Raw genomic sequence first — 21493 nt, 5'->3', positions numbered from 1 at the left:
CAAATATTAACATTTTAAAGAGAATTTTACAACAATAAAATTTTAATAATTTAATTAGTAATAGCTTAAGAAATTTAAAATATATTTTTCAATTTTACGGGAGATTTAAAAATATTTTTTTTAATCAGGCATTTTTTTAAATACTTCAAATCAGAAAATCAAAATTTAGCCTTTAACATATCAAAATTGCAGTTCTCATGAAATATAGCATTTAGTCGCTTGCTATGGCAATTTTATAGAAATAATTCTACTTCAATTTTCCGAAAGTTACAAATTTCAAAAACAGGAGAATCTTTCAAACTTATTAAGTGACTACAAATATCTACAAGAATATGTCTTTAATGCAGATGATTCTAAAGTAAAAATTTCTTCTAAATTGTTTAGGTTTATTTATTGGTTAAAAATTTTTCATTTTGATTGCAGCTCTTACTTTTGTACAAGAATATATAGTCTTCATCAAGTTCTCTAACCCTCCAAAACTCAATATTCCAGCAGAAAAGAATACGATTCCTTAAAGTCACTTTGGTATGGAGATAGAATATGGATTCGGAAATTGCATCCTCAAAACTCGAATATTCGGAAACTTTTACCATGAGATAAATTTAATTCAGCTGTCGTAGTTCAAAGATCCTCATTTGTGTGCGTTATGGAAGTGTCAAGAGGTTTACTGGCTCAAAGGCCGTCTTCTTCATCTGCCAATTGCTAAAAATTCTCCGATCATCCTCAAAACATTAGCTATCATTAACTTCAAAATAAAGTTTAATAAAATAAAAACCGTTCAAAAGAAAAAGCGACAGTTATCTGGCAATAGATAATAAATTTGCCATTTCAGAAAATTCGATATCAAAATTAAGATTTCCTAAATATTTGAATACTAGCTGCCTTTGGCGACCAGCTGGTTCACCAATCTTAATGTTCGTTAAAATTTTAATAATTAAATATTTTATGCAATTCCTACTTTAATAGCTTCTTCATCAAAATATTTTAAAACTTCAAATTTTGAAAGTCATATAATTCACTCATAATATTATAAACGCCTTCAGTCATAACGTAATATGTATCTCTCTAATTTTCTGTTAGCTCCCGTAGAATTTATACTTGAAATTAAAGTGGAAAGGATTAATCTGCAATTAATATAATAATAATTTTTACAGAAACAAAGTATTTTTTTGTAATATGATTACTGAAAACAGTCACTGAGCGTTTAAACTTTATGGGCACTAAAGAATATCTATGAAATATTTGAAGAATTTGTCAACAAAATTTTCTTAGATTCCTCATGAGCACATCGATTAATTAACAACGTTTAATTTTAAAGGCATCAAGCACTAAGAAAATAAAACGAATCGTTTAAAATAATCGGTTGAAAACAGGTTAAAAAAAACTACTTAAAAAACGATGTACTTAAAACTATAAGCATGTACAAAAAATATATAAGTAACATAAATACAATTTAATTACAAAAGCATGCAACTAACCTAAAAATAATTTAAATCATCCGTTGATAATGGTTGTCATGTCAACAATCAGAACACAATGCGCATGCGTGAATTTTCAACGCCAGTTACGTTAACGCAAATGCGTGAGTTTTTCTACGCCAGTTGGGGTAACGCTATGCAGATTAGAAATTTTTAATTTCCTTTATTCTGTTTTATTTTAATTCAAAGTACTTCAGAATGAATCTGAAAGATCTATTAATTAACAATGTTTCATTTTAAATGCATAAAACATTAAGAAAATAAACAGAATCGTTTGAAATAATCAGCCGAAAAATTTTAAGCCTAGCCTCATTACTGTTGGGAAAAAAAACTGGAGCCTTACACATTTGGCGGTGGGGAAAATGAAGATTTTTTGGCGGGAAAGTTAGTTTTTAATTAATAATTAAAATTCTAATTAAAAATTCAAAAAAAGGGAACCCAGGTGCACCTTCCCGACCTCCAAGGTATACATGTACCAAATTTGGTAGCTGTAGGTCAAACGGTCTGGCCTGTAGAGCGCCAACACACACACACACATTGAGCTTTATATAAGTATAGATTACAAATAGTAAAATTCAGAACAAATCTGCATTTCTTTTGTACAAAAACCTATGATTCTCTTGGCCCCTCCCTTGGCGCTTTACATACTCGGATAGACATTTTTTTTTTTTTTTTTTTTTTTTTTTACTTCAGTCTCAAAAAAGTGAGATGCCATGGCATTTGATGAAAGACATGATGATGCCACGACTATTGACTCCAGAAACTTGGCACCTTAAAATTGAAGAACCATACCAATTTTTGAATTTTAAGTTTAAAATTATCTATGAAGGTTAACTTAATTATACAAAAATTTCAAAACGATACGACAAATATGATACGAAATCATTTTATCAAACACAATATCGCAGGCTAGGGTCTTTCAGACTTATTTTATGTTTTGATTACTAAACCACCGAATTTTTTACCGTGAAGTACTACAAAACACTTTTCTAAAATATTTTATTTACTTTTTATTTGCTTGTAATTTTGATTACTTCAATAGTCTTTCAATCTTAATTTCTGTCTTCAAGCATGAAAATTTTTTGAAAAAGTCAGTTTTTTCAATGCTTACTTTTATTCTGAGAAATTTGAAAATGCTTTGATCTAACAGAAAGGTATATTATTTAATTATGAAAGTCAGTGTCAGAAGAAAGTCAAAAGTCATTTTATTATGAAGGCGCAAAATCGAAAAGTACCAGATTAAAAAAAAAAGCTCAAAATCGTCAATGAAACCAAAATGACTGACACAGTGGATGTCACTAGAAAAATTTAGTTTCACTAAAGAAAAATTTAAACTTAATTTTTAATTAAAACTTTTAATTAAAATTTTTTAATTAAAAAGTCTTTTTTCCAATATAGTTCTGTTTCATATCAAAAAATTTGTCATTTAAAATCTTCCGTACAAGCATTTAAACACGTTTTTGTTCAATAAACCTTACTGAGAATTTTGCTTGTTTCAAGATTTTTTTTTTACCGATTTATATCTAATTAAAATAGTTTGAATTTGTGTTTGAGCATTAAAACACATTTATAGAATAAAATTAATGAACCTGTGTTTAATAACATTTTGTGTTGAAATCTTAATCCGTTTTTCTCCCTTTCATTTTTCCGATGTGACGCCTCCAAAAAAAATAACAAAACTCGTATCACTTAATATAATTTGTGCTGGATTTACGAAGCTATTATTAAAAAAATTTAAATGCTAAAAGCGAAAACATTTATTTTTTTTCTTAAAATTACACAATTATTTGAGAATACGTATTTTCACCAAAAATAAATTTAAAAAATTCAAAATCGGGTACCTCATTATTGGGATTCTTCAAGAAGAATTTGATGAGATAATATTGAATACAATGATAAGATGCATTTTTTTGGTTAAAAAATAGCTTTTTTAAAAAAGAGTTTAACATTTTTTAATTTCTAAAAATGAAATACTTTTTTAAAATTCCAACTTTTGCATAGTTTACATCTAATCATCAACCACAAAATAAAGCAAATTTGGCTCACAGTGCGGAAAAAATAATGTTTGTATGCCAAATGGAATTCATTTTTTTTTTCTTTTGAACCAATGTTGTTAAGTTCCTTTTCTTCTCTTGTTTTGGTATTTTTTGTGTTGGAATTTTTTCAATGTGTATAAAAATTAGTAACCTATTTATTGCCCCTCTACAATAAATAAAAAATGGGCCTTCTTTTCACTAGATGATCCATATAGCGACGAAGTTCAAAACCCATTGAAATCTCTTAACCTTCACGAAAAACTTTTGTTTTTCATATAAAATTATAAATTGATAACCAGATATATTAATATGAAATTTTATATGCAACTATTTTTTTCAATAAAGAGGTAAGCTTGTTTTTTCGATTGTTAGAAATTTATTTTAGTCTACCATTAAAAATTTACGGCACGATGCATATATTTTAAAGTTGGTTTTCCAACGATTACCAGCATATTATCAGCTCTACAATCATTTTTTTTTATTTCCAAATTACATCAGGTTTTATGGCAAAAATCAGTATCGGTAACCGGACATAGAAATACTATATCATTTATTTTTTTATAAGATGACTATGTAGCTTAATTGGCAGTTTCTATCAGTTCACGAAAAGTTAGCTTAAAAAATATTTCTAAAATATTTTCTCAGATACCAAACATGCACTTTTAACAAATTTTAGCCATTTTTCTGCCTCAAACAATGCATCATTTTCTTATAAAAGAAAAATTGATCTTTTTCTAAATATTTTATCGAAATGGAAGCTGTAATGTTACACATATTTAATTTAAGACAGTTATGACAATGACACAACGCGATTATTTCTCAACATTTAAAAAATCATTTTATCTTTTTTTTATTGCAAGAATGATGGATTATATTAGAGTGACATCCATTTTCATATCTGACATTTTTGACGCCGCTTCTTTCAGTTTTGTTGCGAGATATGCTAGCCGTTATTGTATCCGTGACTTCCATATTACCTGAAGTTGAAAATGTGGTAGGGTAATTTCTATTATTCTCACCTCTCTATAATTATATTTCGGTTGATTACATAGTTAGTGCTAGACAACAAGTAATTTCTTTTGTTGTATTACTTGATATAATATATCGTAAAACATACGTCCTCCTGTTCTGCAAAAATCAAATTTCTAATGTCTTTAAATCTTGTCGAAAAGAATTTTATTGTCTAATAGCAAGAAATCTTACACTTTGATTCCCGAGCTCAAGTGGAGTCACACTTATTAACTATATAGTTGAAATTGCCAAATTTACAATTTCAAAACTGATTACAACGATTTTTGAAAGTTGCTCATTGTTATCAATGGATAGTTAATCGTTTAACAGTATAGTCAGACTTAAAACTAACTAAGTGGGTTACTAGAAAATTAACAGATTGCATCTAAACATAATTAAATTTAACTTGCCAGCATAAGTAAACAAAAATAGTCTAGAAAATCGTCTTTATTAAAAACATTTTATTAAAGTTTTTATATTTATTAAAAATTTCCTATTTTTATTTCTTTTGTTGAATCTTTTGTACTTCAATTAATTGTAAATTAGTATTCCATTAAAATTTAGGTTGTACATTTTATCGTGTATCTGTCACTAAATTCACGGACCTTTAAATTCCCGATCACACTTTCTATTGCAAAAATGACTGGTTTCTGTATACCATTGTAAGCTTTTAAAGGATCCTTCGAGGAATTGGGCAAAAAATGTCTCTCGATCTTTTCTGAAATTGCAGAGGAATAGTTTTAAACAAAACGCCTTTCACAGAATATCATTTGATTTAATTCAAAAACATTTGAAAGTATTTATCACCTTTCTCCTCAGATGTCACAGTCTAAACAGAAAAAAATGCCATTCATTTTATAAGACGCAATGAAATACGTCTTTTCTGACACTTTCAAAAATGTTTTACTGCATTGTACTTGAAAAATTGTAATAAAATGCATTAAAAAATAAAAGTTATCAAGCAATGATTGGACTTATATTGTTTCTATACTTCAACTTTTTACGCACTTTTTTAACTATTAGTTTCGTGTTTGTAAAAACGCAATTTTGTAATCACATTTTCACTTTTGAATCGCTACTTCTGAAATTTCGTAGACTTGGGTATCTTCATTGGCTAGAACACACATTCAAGATGCATTTAATAGTTTCGGAACTAAATTATCAGCTAATATATTAAGGAAATTTAATTTGGACACCTTATAAATGTACCATCTAATGATGAATTTGTGAGAAAATTGTTATTGACTAAAAGGTGGGAAATAAGTAAGGAAATATTCTATTGTTACTACACTAATAAAAATTTGTATTTAAAAGCTGATTTTAATATTTAGTAAATTCCACTTTTTAACATCAGATAAAAATCGGTACGTTCAAAATTCGTAATGGATATATTTGTATAAATAAATTCTTCAGGCTTTTCCATAGAGTATATGATAAAACGTATTACTTTAAAACTTTATTTCATGAACTTTAATGAAAATTTATTTTAACCATACCGCTGTTGTAATAATTTAACCATATTATAACTTATGAAATAACTTATGCTTAAAAGCAAAACATCATACTTACGCATTTGCAGATTAATAATTTTATGAAATATTTAAATTCTTCCCTCAAAGATTTTTAAATAAATTTGCTTTGCACGAATCTCTTCCTAATTTTTTTCCATCGCTATATTTATATTTTTATCTCTAATAGTTAGCAATTATGACAAAATCATTAATAAATTGTTTAATACATCGCATGTCTGCCTAAACATGAAGTAAATAATTGTCAGAGGAGCATTTTCAACTTTTTTAAGTTAATGAGTAAAAAATAAAAAACAAATAACCGCTATGATCTCTGAAATATGGAAGAAAAATGTTTTATCCGAAACAAAATTTCGCAACAGGATATTTTCAAAGCAAGTTATTTTATATACGCACTGAAATTTCTTTAAAGCATCGTGTAAAACAGCAATAAAGTAACTCAATTCAAATAATAATATCATTCCTGAATACTTTTTTAAATCTTACATTGGAATTTGAGTCATTTGGAGGAGAAATTCATTATGGCGCACAAAGAGTATTTAAAAGTTTAGTGAATGTTGTCCTCAAGAAAAAAAATGGCAAATATATTAATATTTATTCAATACTGACTTAATATCCCTCCTTAAACATGCGTTTTTTTTATTAAAAATAATGCTGTAAAGTGTTTTAACTGGAATTCGGGATAAAAAAAATATATTGTGACAATTACTAGTGTTGATAATGCTATCCAAAATGAATTATATAAGTATATGCCCAGATGTAGACAAAAATTAACAACTGGTTGTGCAGTTGTAAATTTACATTGCATAATCAGTTGTGAAATGAAATGTTCAAAAAATTGTTAATTATGTAAAATCCCTCTATTCAGTCGGTTTTGTTCTCACTGTTAACCCGATTCAAATCTATAAAAAATACTGTTAACTGTGATAAAAATGATAAAGATTTTCAGTCATTTTATTTTATAAATAAATTAATTTAAATTTTTATCATTATATATATTTGCTTTTACTATTTAAATACTTTCCATTATAATATATCAACATTTATAAATATTAATTAAATACATATTCGATTCTGCAATTTTACAACTATTATCAACAAATGCTGGCAAATATACCATCGAAATAAAATTGTGAGCTGACTTCAAAACTGGTCCTAAAAATATTCTTGCTAGTATAAGTTACGTTACTGTTATATATTTTTTTATGGTATGCTATTTTGTTATTTTATATGATAATTTTTTAATTCATTATAAAACTTTATTTTTAGCGAATCAAATAAAGGTCAAAATGCTATCCTTTTAATTTTACCATCAGTCGAAATTATGAAGGCTGTCGCCAATATAACGGATTTGCAAAATGGAGCATTTTCTTTTATAATTAATTTCGATTATTTAAGAAATTAACTTTATGAAATTCGGCTTCAGAATTTTGATCAATATTTTGTTCTTTTATAGAATAGAAAAAATGTCACGATTTTGGCTTTCATCAATTTAATATTTAAGTGGAAAATTCTGATAAAAACAAGTTAAATGCTCTTAAACATCATCGATGCTTGTGAAAATTTTAAGCATTTTTAAAGTAATCAATTCTGCTGGCTAAAAATTGAATATCTTTCCTTTTAAATAAGTATTTGTCTATGATGTAAGAGCTGCTTAATCAACCCTGAAAGAACCATTAAAAATGCCGAAGTGTACACAAATAAAATCGGACAGTAAGATATTTATTGATGGAAAAGGCAGGGCAGAATTTAATTAAACTTTTAGGAATATTGATTAAAGTCGGGAATATAAATGTAAATGTTATTGATGACTGAAAAACACTTAATGAATTCGAAATGTCAAAATTAACTAATGAATGATTCGGAGAGCTGATAAAATTAAAGAAAGGATTAATCTATATTGAGTTGGGGAATTTCTAAATTTCAAAAATTTAAACTGATGATGAGAAAACAAACCTCTCTAATTAGAATGGAATGAAAAAAAATTAAATTCTTATTGACTAGGTGGGAAGTTTTTTTCTGACTCCAAAATAACTCGAAGAAAAATTTAATTATAGCCATGTTTTTCTAGTCTCGATTGAAATGATTTCGACGAGATTTCTTACCAATGAAGAAACTTTATGATCTTGACTTATCATTTCATGGCGTTAATTAAATTTATTTAATAGTTGCTAAAAATTATGCTTTTGGATTAATGCTGATTTCAGTTACATCATTTTTTCTAATAGTATGGATCATTTAAAACAATTGCTGGATGTCTTATACACCTTAAAATATCAGGAAATCAGTTTGTTTTTTAATTTAGCAAAACAAATTTACTGATGTTTTGTATCGATTCAAATTTCAATTCTCTAACTTACAAAGAAATTATTTTTAAAAATTCTAAAATATTTAACTTTATTTTAAAGAAAACACGACTTTTTTAAAGAAACATGTTTTGTGGATTGCTCATCAGTCAAATTTACTTACAACAAAAAAACTACATTTCAGTAAACTCCATTTTTTATCAAAATTTACATTTATTATTTAATTCATTTCATCCTCATTTTATTTTATTATTTTATCATTTTATTATTTATTCTATCATTTTTATCATTAACATTTTAAAATTAAAAAGAATATTTAAAAATTCTCAAGCCTATTCTGACAAGAAAGTTTTATAGCAGTGGAAATAACAATCAGCCATCCAGAGATAATAAATTAAGAAATTTTTGCTATAATATAAGTACCCACAGTCATTAAAACATTTTGGAAACAAAAAAGAAATTTAGAATATAAATCAACTTCCTGATTTCACAGAACTAATCATCAAAAACAGGATATGAATTTTGATTATGAGGAATTTTGAATCAGATCTCAAAGATAAAAACCAAGCATTTGTTCCAAACATTAATTTTTATGGTATAAAAAAGTTGAAAAGAGTCGAATATATAAAACTGAATTATTTTGGCAAATAATGAAGAAAGAAAAATTTGAGATCAATAAAATGATTGACAGTAATGTGAAAGTTGATAAATTCGAATTGACAAAGAAAGGATTAATCGTTCAAATTCATTCTCGGTCCTTTTCATTGTACTATTATTTTTACAAATATTGGAAACCTTGTCTTAATAATTTATATTTTAAAGTTTAATTTTAGTAAATTTAAATTTTAATAATTTCATTGTAAAAATTTAAATTTAGATTTTAAAAATTAAATTCCATTGAGAACGAGAACTGAGAACAACAAATTTCATAACTTGTGTCTCTATTAGGTTATAATTAAAATTATTCTTATTTAATAGTTAGATAAACAATAATATTGCTAAATGTACAGTTGGTAATTATTATTAGTATTATTAAATATCGTAACAATTTTTTATAACTAATTACGAATTTTTATTATTGCTAGAGCTCTGTACACAAAGAATTTTATATATATCATAAAAGATAATTTTTAGGTGCTATTTTTGTTTACTAATGCAATTTTTTTATTCATTTTTTTTTAATTTTATCCTTTCGTCAAATAGAAGGAATTAAATCCCCAAAATTAAAAAATAGGATATAAAAATTTATTTTCAAGTTTCAAATAAATTTTCATTTCAAATTCTGAAACTTAGAATTTCAAATCACTGAAATTTTAACCCTTTTTCCATTAAATATAGTATTTTAAGAATGTAAATTGCAACAGAAATAATTAATTAATGAAAATTTGCATATTATATTAGCAAACCTATAATCACCTTGGTTCAAAATATTAATATATCCATTCAATACATTAAGAGGTAAAAATATCAATAACTCCTTAAAAGAATATTCAGCTATATTATTAATGACGTGAAATTTGAATAACAATTTTTTTTTGTGAGGGTATCATAAAAAAAAAATCTGAAAAAACATTTATCAGCTAGAAAGCTGCATATTCTATGAAAAAAAAAACACCCTAGCTTATTCAACAGGTACCATAATTAATAAGAACAGTAGCATATATGCATATATATACATTAATATTCAAAATTTCTAATCAAAAATTATCAACTTACTCAAAAATTAAAAAAAAATAATTAACAACAAATTAAAACATTGTATTTTATTTCCCTTCTTTTATAAATTTATATCTATATCACAATAAGCAGAAGGAAAAATTATCACTTTTAATTTTTTTAATTCCAATACATATCATCAAAAGAAAATAAGAAGAAAAAAAACTTTAATATTATCTAACAAAAAGAGAGTATTAAGTTATAAAGACGTACGGAAGAACATCCAATAAATTAAATTAAGACAGAATTATATTTCTAAAAGATACTTAATTTTACAGAATCTTCCTTATTTTTTTTTATGATCTCATGTTTAAATAATTACGTTAAAACATTCGTATAAAAAATCAAAAAGGACTTTAAAAATTAACTTACCATCAATTTGGATGAAAGCATACCACAGCATGAAAGGTAAACAAAATTCACCCTTTTTCATCTGTAGGCTGTTAACTTGAAAACTTTCGCCCAAAATACGGCTAAAACTTTTTAATAATCCTAGCCTAAAAGCTAGAGCTCGAAATTTAGCACATGTCTTTTCAAAAAACGCGCTTCAGAAAAGATCCTGGAAACCTCGTGTTTTAATAATTTTCTCGTATATTTTCAATAAAGAAAACCACTCATAATACCACAAGACATAACAGTACTTTCAGCCAAGTTTAAACTGTGCGAACGGCAAGTTTTGAAACTATCAAAAGTTTTGGAAATGAAGTTTCGAAGTCGCTCACTTCTGTGACTCTGACGGTCTTCGCTTACCAAACTAGAGTTTCCGAATTCACGGAGCACAGTGAGAAGTCCGAAACAGAAGCTCGTGAGGAACGCTTTAAGCTAATAGAGCGCCCTCTAGTGATACTACCTAGTGGAGCTATCTGTCCATTCTGTCACAGAAAGTAATCGACGCTAGGAGAAAGGACTGATTTCCACGGACAGCGAGAAATCTGAACATCGTAAGCTAAGCAGTCGAAAGAAGTGGTCATTTCTTATATTTGTTTCAAAAGAAGAGTCGATGAAATTCAATTTGTTGAAGTTGATTTATTGACTTCTCTTTTTGACAGAACACACTTCTTATTACTTTCAACCTTTTTCTGGCGGAAGTTTACAAAAATAGTCTGCAAAATTTATGCGTGGTTAACATGATCGTTAACCAAAAATAAGTGGATATTTCTGGCGGGGGGTGGGAAATGACAGGTTTGAAACCAGATTCCATCTAATATTCAATATTTTTAGTTATATTAACGTCCCGTTTTAAAGCAACACTGTGGTTATTTTGAGACAAACCTCATAATTTTGAATCTTAGTCAGATGACAAGGACGACACCTGAGTTGGAAACCCCTCTCCAAACTTCCATACAACATCAGTGGGAGAGCGTTTGGCCTCGACGGATTTAACGTGTTCCAGGCCCCCTTACATGACGGTTCTTGGTGGAATCGGGTCTCGAATCTGTAACTCTATGGTTCCAAAGCCCAAGTCCCCCTAAGAGTGGGGCACAACTCTAGACGTGGTTCAAACTTCCAAACCAGATAAAACATAATATCGTCTCAAATAATCTCACCATCAATTGATCACAATTTTAAATATGACGGTGTCCTGATGACATACTCTCGTTTTGAATGGCAGAATGTTGATTCTATAACTCATATCATTGAGGATCTGTCACGTCGATGAAACGCGTTACAAAATAGCTTTCTAAAGGACAATGGCGATTTTTTCGCACATGCACTAAAGATGCTCGCCTTATGCTTTTAGAAGCCTCAAAATTCCTTTGACAACGCAGTGCTAATCCAACGGTGAATCAACGCCATTGATTGGGGCCTTCAAATAATTTTGCAACCGTTGCTTCATATTGTCTTCTGCATTTCGAAAGTGAGCTCCTCGTCTCTGAAATATTTATTTTAATATCGAATCGAATATTCAGCTTCAAAATAGGAATCTGCACACAAAAAAGTTTTGTAATCTCACAATTCTTGGAAAACTTTTGTAATAAAATTTCAGATTTGTATAAGATTTGATAGTTGAAATAATCTCTTCCACATTTTTAATAGCTAGGTATCCGGTAATTCAATTCTTGTAGTACATGCTTCTTACCTTTCCTATTTTATTACAAAGTTCTGAAATATGTTCATTCAGTGAAAAAATATCGTGCCTTAAAAGTGGGAAAAATATACATGAAATTTTTCTAATAACGAAAGGAATGTAAAACAATCATATTAGGGGCCATGATACATATTCAGTAAGAATGGCTCAAAGCTTATGAAATGTTTTAAATTGCAATTTTTGATTCGACATTGTGAGTTTTAAGCTAAGAGAAAGACGCGTCTATTTTTATCTCCCACCACTGAAAAAAATTTGATATAATCTTGTTAAAAATTTTAAAAACTAACACATAAATATTCTTAACGTAACATCACATTCTAAAGTTGCTTGAAGAAGTTGCTAGTTTTGAGAAAAAACGATATTTGGTACGTCTCGGTTTATCTCAGCACTGTGTAATGATGTATATACAGAATGATTCAAAATCCAATATCTGAACTATTAGGAGATTTAGAAAGTTTAAGAAAATAAGCCAGAATCATATAGTCATCATCATGATAGCAAACGAGTTACTAAAAATGAGTTAGAAGAATCGCGAAGACAATAATTACAATAACTAGTGAAAATCTATATAATTTTTCAACTCATTTTGTGCTGAGAATGCATTCGTTTAAATTCACAATAACTTTCTCAATAAATTCACAATAACTTTAAATTCACAATAAATTTCTCGCCATACACAGTTGTGCACGCGTCGCAGAGATAACGAAAGGGCTGACAAACAGCTTCGAAAATTATTCATAAATCATGGACATTTCCAGTGATGTCCACGTCATTTCGTCATTCATAAGCTGTTGTTCTCTCTGTATGTAACCGATACTTTGAGTTCCTAGGTCAAAAATCCAAGTATAGCACCGACATACAGCGCGTTCTAGCTCATTTGATCGACGTTGCCTGCAAAGCTTTCTTATGTAGTTTTTTCTTGTTCATGAGTTTTGTTCCTCTTCTGTTATTTAAGACGTTAAATTTTGTATCCCCATGTATGATCCATTCCCATTTTTGTTCTATTTATCAAAATTAATAATAAAATTGAATTCAGAGCCTTTTAAGTAACTATGCTTTTTTATTCTCTAATTTGTACCACTTCCGAAGCAGAATATTCATCTGATACTATACTTTAGCAATAGGTGTGTCTCATTTTGTAAGCCTCATCAAGGAAAGATTTTGTTTTATGTTTTATTTATTTATAAAATATCAATATATTTGAAACAGGTTTTTTTTTATGTTTCTTAGTTTTTATGGTGAGTTTTTGTTAGAGCATGTGATTTACACATGTCATTTTATTATTTGTATAATCCTGTTTAATTACAAGTTTAATCTTTTTTTAAAATATATATAAATTCTAAAACTTGTTTTTCGAATGATTTTTATTTAATTTGACTTGTTTCAAATTTGTAAAAATGTAAATTTGTGATTGATTTTTTACACGTTTCCTAATTTTGGATTTTTGCCAAACTAGTGTGTTTGAGGTGATAATACTTATTTTAGCATTTTTAGAGCTCATCACTGAGATTTTTGATGAATTTGACTAAATTTTGATTCTTTACCAGTAGAAAGACTTGATAGCGTAGCTGAAGAAAAATTGATTTCAGAATTCCACAATATTTAAAATTATAAATTTTAGATTAAAGATAAAAAATTTAAAAATAATTTTTAAACCAGAGAAAATTGCCACCCAGAAATCTTCTCGCTTACATTCTAATCAGTGTTTTATCCCCCTCCCTCCCACATAGAAATTAGGATAGCAGAATGAAGCCGTGAACCCTATCTGTTCTTAGATTTTTATTTTCTCGCATAAGAGCGCTTTATCCTATATAATACACTGAAGAAAGCTGAGTATGCATTTGGGCTCTTTTTTCTGTTCAGACTGAATCCAAAATTTGATATAGTTCTGTTTAGTTATATTAACATCCCGTTTTAAAGCAACACTAGAGCTATTTTTGGACGAACTTGGTAATTTTGAACAGCGGTCAGATGACCAGGACGACACCTGAGCTGGCATGCCCCTCTCCAAACTTCCACACCACATCAGCGGGAGGACAAAATTTGATATACAGCTACAATTATAGAAAAAATATCACATATTAAATTTATTTATCGTTGCATTTTTGATTTATCGCGTTTACATATATGCAAATGTGCAACCTAACTCTTGGCAGATTTGATTCTAAATGTGACTTGGATCTACACTTTAGAAGCTAAAACTGTGCATCAAATTTTATCCATCTGCCTCTGCTTTTTGTAACTATCGCGTTAACTTGCAATTGTACAGATAGAAATACAGATAATCTTCATATGAATGGATTTCATTCAAAATTTTATACAAATCTATAGATTTAGTGTAAGACCACATACGAAATGTCATTCTTCTAGCTCAAAGAAATTTTGAGTTATTCTGTTCATTGACAGAAAAAAAAATCTGAAAATCAGGGAGATCTGAAACTTGGAGATTCTTCAAAATCTTTTGGTCGAATGTTTCGCCGATTACAGTACTTTTTCTTTGTACACTTCAAATACTAGAACGTATAGACAGAAATACAGATAATCTCCCTGTGAAAGGGTTTCGTTCAAAATTTAATAGAAATTTACAGATTTGGTGTAAAGACCGCATACCAAATTTCATTCATCCAGCTCAGAGAAGTTTTGACTTATTCTTTACATTGACAGAAAAAAAATTTTTCGAAAATGCGTTTTTCTGATTCAGGGAGATCTGAAACGGGAATATTCGTCAAAATCTCCTGGTCGAAGTTTTCGACGATTACAATAATTTTTATTGGAATACTTTAAATACGATAAAGTAAAATGTTTAACCTATAGTCCGAAACGTAGTGTTTCTTTGTTGGTTCGTCTCTGTGAGTAAAACTTTTTATGTCACACAATTTACACACAGAATGTTAATATGTCTGTCTTATAGCAACTTTTTATGTTACTCGTTTATCTTCTTCATCTTTATTGCATAATGAATTTATACGACGCAATTTACATATAGTATTAATGTCTAAAATAATTATCATCTTAAATAATTATCAGGTAAATCTTTCACTTCTTTTTAATACATTAATAAAAATTTATGTTTAAAAACAATTTTTATTCATCTTAATCTTCTATTTCCTACTTTCAGTTATAAAACATTTCACAGCTGATATTAGAAAATAAAAAATTGTACAATGCTGCATTGCCTTTCAGAAATTTTAGGGGTTAAAATGTCGTTATATAAATAAAATGAAATATTTCAATTTTGGAAACTTCTTAGAGCTGGTGACAAAATAAGGAGGATATTTACAACAAGAATCTTTTTTTCCCTTGAAAAAAGGAAATTAGCCTTACAAAACAACAAAAGGCAATATCACAATTTGTGGTCGAGTAGTAAGAAATCATGCATCGTGCTTTTTGGCTAATTGGCACGTTTATCTCTATTTTCATCTTAATATAAATAAAAGTTATCATGGCTATGTATGCATGTTCCACCTTTCTTCCTAAGGTCTCGACTTCGAAACAGGTTGAGTTTCAGCTTCGAGGCCCGATTCCACAGAAGAATCATCGTGTAAGTGGGTCTGGTGCATGTTAAATCTGTTGGGACCAAACGTCCTCCCGCTGGTGTGGGGTGGAAGTTTGGAGAAGGGAGTGCTAACTCAGGTGTCGTCCTCGTCATCTGACAGAGGTTCAAAATGACGAGGTCCGTTCCAAAATAGCCCTAGTGTTACTTTAAAACGGGACGTTAATGTAACTAAAACATCTCATCCTAAGCAACTGGATTGAATTCAACCGAATTCTTCTTCCTTATTATTGAAGAAAAGATAAAGAATGCTGTTAACTTTTTAAAAATTAATTCAGTATTCAATTAATTAAAAATTAACCAAAATATCACCTTTTTTTTATAGTAATTTCAGCGAAAATTATTCTAGAAATAATCAACCATTTTTTTCACCACCTTAAAATTCAAAATTTTAATGTCTTAATGATATCAATTTCATTCCTCCTCAATGTTTCTTTCAGTTCTATTAATTTTTTTAATTTAAACGAATTAAAACTTATGTTAACTTTGAACTACTCAACCGTTATTTTTTTCTGTTTTATTTCAATGTATATTTTTGCCAGGTTGACAAATTAGCAATTTAAGAATATCTAAAAGTAAGCATAAGTAAACTCAAACGGAGGCGAGAAAAGTAAAGAGTTTGCCAGCAAATGATTAGTTCAGTTATATTAACGTCCCGTTTTAAAGCAAAACTATGGCTATTTTGGGAAGGACCTCGTAATTTTGAAACGCTGTCAGATTACGAGGACGATACGGACAAAATAACGAAGCTACTTTGCATTCCACTGCTCTTGCAGCCTCAGGCGGGTATGAAAACCCACACCAACCTAGCCTATCTCAAAGATTATAAGGCCAGAAGCGGGTAGGTTGTCTCAGACTATTATTCGTTTCATTCCTTCTAAAATTTGTTTATCAGTTGATCATGTGTTTTACTAAATATCATATTTGTTCCTTATTCGGACGATGTTTAACAAAAAATATGACAAATTGGCCTGAACATAACATATTTGTTTTAATAAACTTCATTTAAAATATAAAAAAGTTTTGTTCGTTTTTACTTCAAAATATGATGAATCTTTGCTTACATCAAAGTTAACACTTTTGCGTACGGCGCTCTGCGCACTCCCAGGGCCCTCACATTTTTTAACGTTCTAGAAGCATGCTTAGCAAGCAATAGGATGTATATATGTACATTTTTAATTATCATTTGGTATTATATTTACATAAAGTATTCTTAAATATTATTATATATTTTATACATGCTTTTATTATGTAAGATTATTTACTTTTTAACTATTATTTATTTCACAGACTTAAATAATGCTTTAGAGTGTGATATTTTGTAAAGCATATTCCCTTGTGCAATGGTGTTCGACACGATTTGCAGCAGTATCTTGTTTTAATGCCATTAAGGATCGCTCACGAGTTTTCACGTGTTTCGCGTCCCATCTGTTACGGACCGCTCACGAGTTTTCTCGTGTTGCATGTCCGTCTGTTATTGCTTCATAAATAACAAAATTATGGTGATTTTAGAATGTACAAGTTTGACAAAAAACATGTTGTCCCGGGAGTACGTTTTACAAATTTCTTTGCGGCCCTTAATGTGTCAAATATTTGCCTCTGGTTAGCTATGTATCGATTTTGCAGAAAAAACAAGAAAATGAGATATCTCGTGACACGGCCACAACGTTCAGCCTGCTAAAAACGAGAAATCTCGTAACAATGTGTTAATATATTTATTTAAGATATATTAATTGGTATATGTTGTAAATGGTGTCTGATAAGTATTCCGACGCTTTCTATTTTAAAATCATATTTTTTAAGAGCCCCATTGGTAAAGCAATTTTTGGTTGAAAATTAAACCCATAAAATCATAAAGAGTAATTTAAAAATGCTTAAAATATATTTTTGATATATGAAAATTTCTTTAGAAATTAGATGCAACTTAATTTCTCTAGAAAATATTTTCCCGTCTAGATATGCTTTCCTTAGTAAAACTGTATAAAATAATTTCAGCAAGAGAAAAACAGAGGAAACATTTAAAGCAAGGGCTCTTTGTAGCAGAGGTAAATTGTAACACGCACTTTATGCAATGATTTTTAAAATTTTTAATCAGAGGTTTCATTAATCATGAGTTTTATGACTGGGCCTATTAAATAAGAACAGTGAGTACCCTGCCAAAACAGATAGTGAAAAATTGTGTGAGCATGCTCCATTTTAGCTCGTTAATGGAAAAAAAATATTTCTTAAATTTTAATTTAAGATAAATTAAATGATCTCGTAGAAAAATTTTATTTATTTTTCCTATGCATCAGGTTATATAATACAGTTTTATTTTTTTTAATAAATGCAATATTTTTGTAAATCAATATAAATGTTCGAAACCATACAATTGGGCAGGTTGTAAAAAAATTCTGTGGCAAGTTGCAACATGGGGTTTCCTCGTCTTTCAATTTGTGTCATTAGACTTTCTGCTTTAATGGATGTCATGCCAAATACTTTATTCTTATTAAAATAACAGTTTCTGGTCGGAAGAAGGAAAAATAAACTATCATTTACAAAAAAGATGACAGAGTAGAAAGGAAACACACATGTATAGCAGATATTATCCAATCCATTTGCATCACAAGACAGAGAACTTAATAGAGGAAATAAAAGTGATTACAGAAAAATTAGAAACCTGAATGATTCTATCCAATTATTTTATTATTTTGAGAAACTAAACTATCAGGGATTTTATAGGAAACTATAAAAGGAAATCTGAATGACCTTCAAAAACTCAAGAAGTATATGAGAGCTACAGTTTAATTTAATTATATTAACGTTTCGTTTTAAAGCAACAGTAGGGCTATTTTGGGACTGAGCTCTTCATTTTGAACCATGGTCAGATGACGAGGACAACATCTGAGCTGGCACTTCCCTCTCCTAATTTCCACAGCACACCAACGGGAGGACTTTTAGTTCTGACGGATTTAACGTGCACCAGACCCGCTTACACGGCGGTTCTTTGGTGGATTTGGGGTCTCACACCCTAAACCCTCCTGTTCCGAAACGAGATCTTACCACCAGACCACCATGGCCCCAGGAGTTAGCTACAATCAAAGTCTTAGAGAAAAATACTAAGCATTAGAAATGCAGCTGAGTTATTCAATATTCATCTGCTTGTCTCTGCTTAAATATATTAATAGAAAAACCAAAATGTTCATCTTACTTATGGATATGCAAAGCAAGGTTAATATTTACATCTGCGGAAGAAGAGAAAATATCATATTTGCTGAAATGTGGACTACGGATTGCTTCCACTGGAAGTAAGAAAGTTGGCTTATCAGAATGTGGAAGTATTAGCATTCAAAATACGCCACATCCATGGCATGAAAATAAAATAGCTAATCAATTCTGATGATGAAAAATGAATGTGATACTTAATGTTCAAATCTGTGAGGGGTAATCACCTGTCATTTATTTGCTTCAAGTGTAATTCTGTTAAAGATTGACTTTTATATTGATTCTTTAAAGAATTTTATCATTTTTTTTTCAAGAAACCACTTGATATCATTTATTTGTCATTATATCAAATAATAATGATTAAAAGATGTCATTTTTATTTCAATAATAAAAGAATGTTAAAGAAAAAATATTTTTCAATAATATTGTAACAGCTGATTTGTTTTTAAAAAAAATCTTTATTATCCTAAAATAATCAAAATTGCCGATTGTTTCTTTTCTTGTATACCATAAATGAATAATTCTATTATAAAAATAAGCAGTTATAAGTGAGAAATCACTGGTATTTTTAAAAATAGAAATGTTTTTCTAAATATTGTTACAACTACCCTCCCCCAGATCATCTACATATGCAGACTTCTATCATATTTTAACCCTAAATAGCTCATTTTGTAAAAAAGCATGCTAAAAACTATTTGCTAAGGTAATAACTGATAGATTAAATTTAGACCAAACAGAGATTTGAAGAAATTAAATTTCTTTCTGTAGGAAAAACACGAATAATACAGATTTTCCATCATCTTATTTTAGCTCACTATTATGAAGTTCGTCACATTTATATATCGTGTTAATAAACCATGGGGGCAGCGGTGGCCTGGTGGCAGGGTCTCAGCGTCGGAACGGGAGGGTTTCAGGTTCGTGACCCGATACCGGCGACACGCCGTTTTGTAAGCGAGGCTGGTGCACCTTAAATCTGTCGGAGATAAATATCCTCTAGCTGGTGTAGTGGGATGCCAGCTCAAGTATCTTCCCCGTCATCTGACCGCGGTTCAAAATTACTATGTCTGTCCTAATGTTGCTTTAATACGGGACGTAACTTTTGTAACTAAACCAAACTAATGTAAAATGGAACATTATCATTACAAGTTTTCACAACTTCGCTGGAAATTGAAATCATATCAATCTTTCTACATCTTATACGATTCTCTCTTTCGTTTTGTAATCAGTCATTTTCGAGTAAAAAGAATGCTGCAGAAAATTTGGCTATATGTGAAACATTTTTTTTTTCGGAAATTCAAGACAATAAGTCGAACAGAATAGAACGAAAAAACTTCACAGAAAATTGTTTCATATTGTTTCAAGAAGAAATGCAAAAAACGATTTTCATCGTGTACATTGTCATATGTAAAGGTCTAAAAGTACCTTTAGATATGACACTGATGAATGCAATACTTGCAAATATTGCTTACGTAAGAAAGCTACGATCTTTAAATGCTATAGCAGTCGGCGAACGCAGACATGTTTCGAGAACTGTTTCCGTTGGTAGACATGCATGTGAATTGGAGGAAAAAGAATAAAAATGACTTTTTGCAAAATTTAATAGCCTTATACATGGAAAACTGATTGAAAGCAAATTGTATTTAAAGTAAACATTTTGAGTTCCAAAATACAAATTTCTCATAAGTTATATCGGTTTTTAGAATATTTTTAAATGTGTCTTTTAAGGATTAACATTTGTAAATAAAATTTATAGAATTAGCAATCCCAGATTAAAAAAAAAGTTATCTAAATTTGAAATCAGTTATTATGCTAATAATTTGGAAATTGGCTTCCCATAAAATCAAAAAGCATTTTTAACAGACATTTAAAAAATAACTTTAAAAAAAAATGTCGGCTGAAACAGGATCATATAAACCTATTTATAAATTATGTTTCTCAAATTGTTTCAGATGATAATAAAAGTAGTTTAATTTGTATTTTGCTTGTTTACAAATATAAATAAAGACTTATTTTTTGTAAATTTCTTTATATTTCATCAACATTTATCAACGATAAAATGGTGCTTTCTGTGCTTTCAGTTAAAGACATTATTTTATTTTCCTACAATAAAAATATAAGAATTATTTGTTTGTAAAAGAAAGTTCATAATATCTTTCTTGAAAAATTCTGACTTGAAATGTCACAAAATTGTATGGTTCATTGCAAAATATAGCACTTAAAACACTTCAAAGTTGTGATTTTAATTTTTACAATCACTACACCTCTGCAACCGTAATTGGTTTCTTTCTTTACTACTATTATTTGCATGATATCAATTTACTTGAAATTCCATTTAAACTAAATATTCTTGTTGAATCAATAGTCTGTTTCTTTTCTATAATTTAGGTTAAATTGATTGGGAAAAAATATTATAATAATAGATAATTACTAACCCTTTCGCCGTCCTCTCCTGTCCGCGAAAATTTTTTCCCAGCGGTCTTCTGTTTTTCGCCGCATGTAGTGTTGTTTTCTCTGTACAGATTAGTATATATCTCTGTGTACTAATTATATTATATTAGTGTATATTATTAG

At 28.9% G+C, this 21493-nt stretch overlaps 1 protein-coding gene across 1 annotated transcript in view; it reads right to left on the bottom strand.

The window, feature by feature from the left end:
- LOC129960585 (carbonic anhydrase-related protein 10-like) overlaps positions 1-10836 on the bottom strand; it is a 763831-nt gene extending 752995 nt beyond the window's left edge. Inside the window, exon 1 of the mRNA XM_056074079.1 lies at positions 10449-10836. Coding sequence (XP_055930054.1) covers positions 10449-10509 — 61 coding nt within the window. The 5' untranslated portion in view covers positions 10510-10836. The remainder of the gene's footprint in view (positions 1-10448) is intronic.
- Positions 10837-21493: the final 10657 nt, after the last annotated feature.

Source organism: Argiope bruennichi, chromosome X2, assembly GCF_947563725.1.
Source record: "Argiope bruennichi chromosome X2, qqArgBrue1.1, whole genome shotgun sequence".
Lineage (NCBI taxonomy): Eukaryota > Metazoa > Arthropoda > Arachnida > Araneae > Araneidae > Argiope > Argiope bruennichi.
Note: the sequence above shows the minus strand (reverse complement) of the source record. Positions and strands in the feature narration are given on the sequence as shown.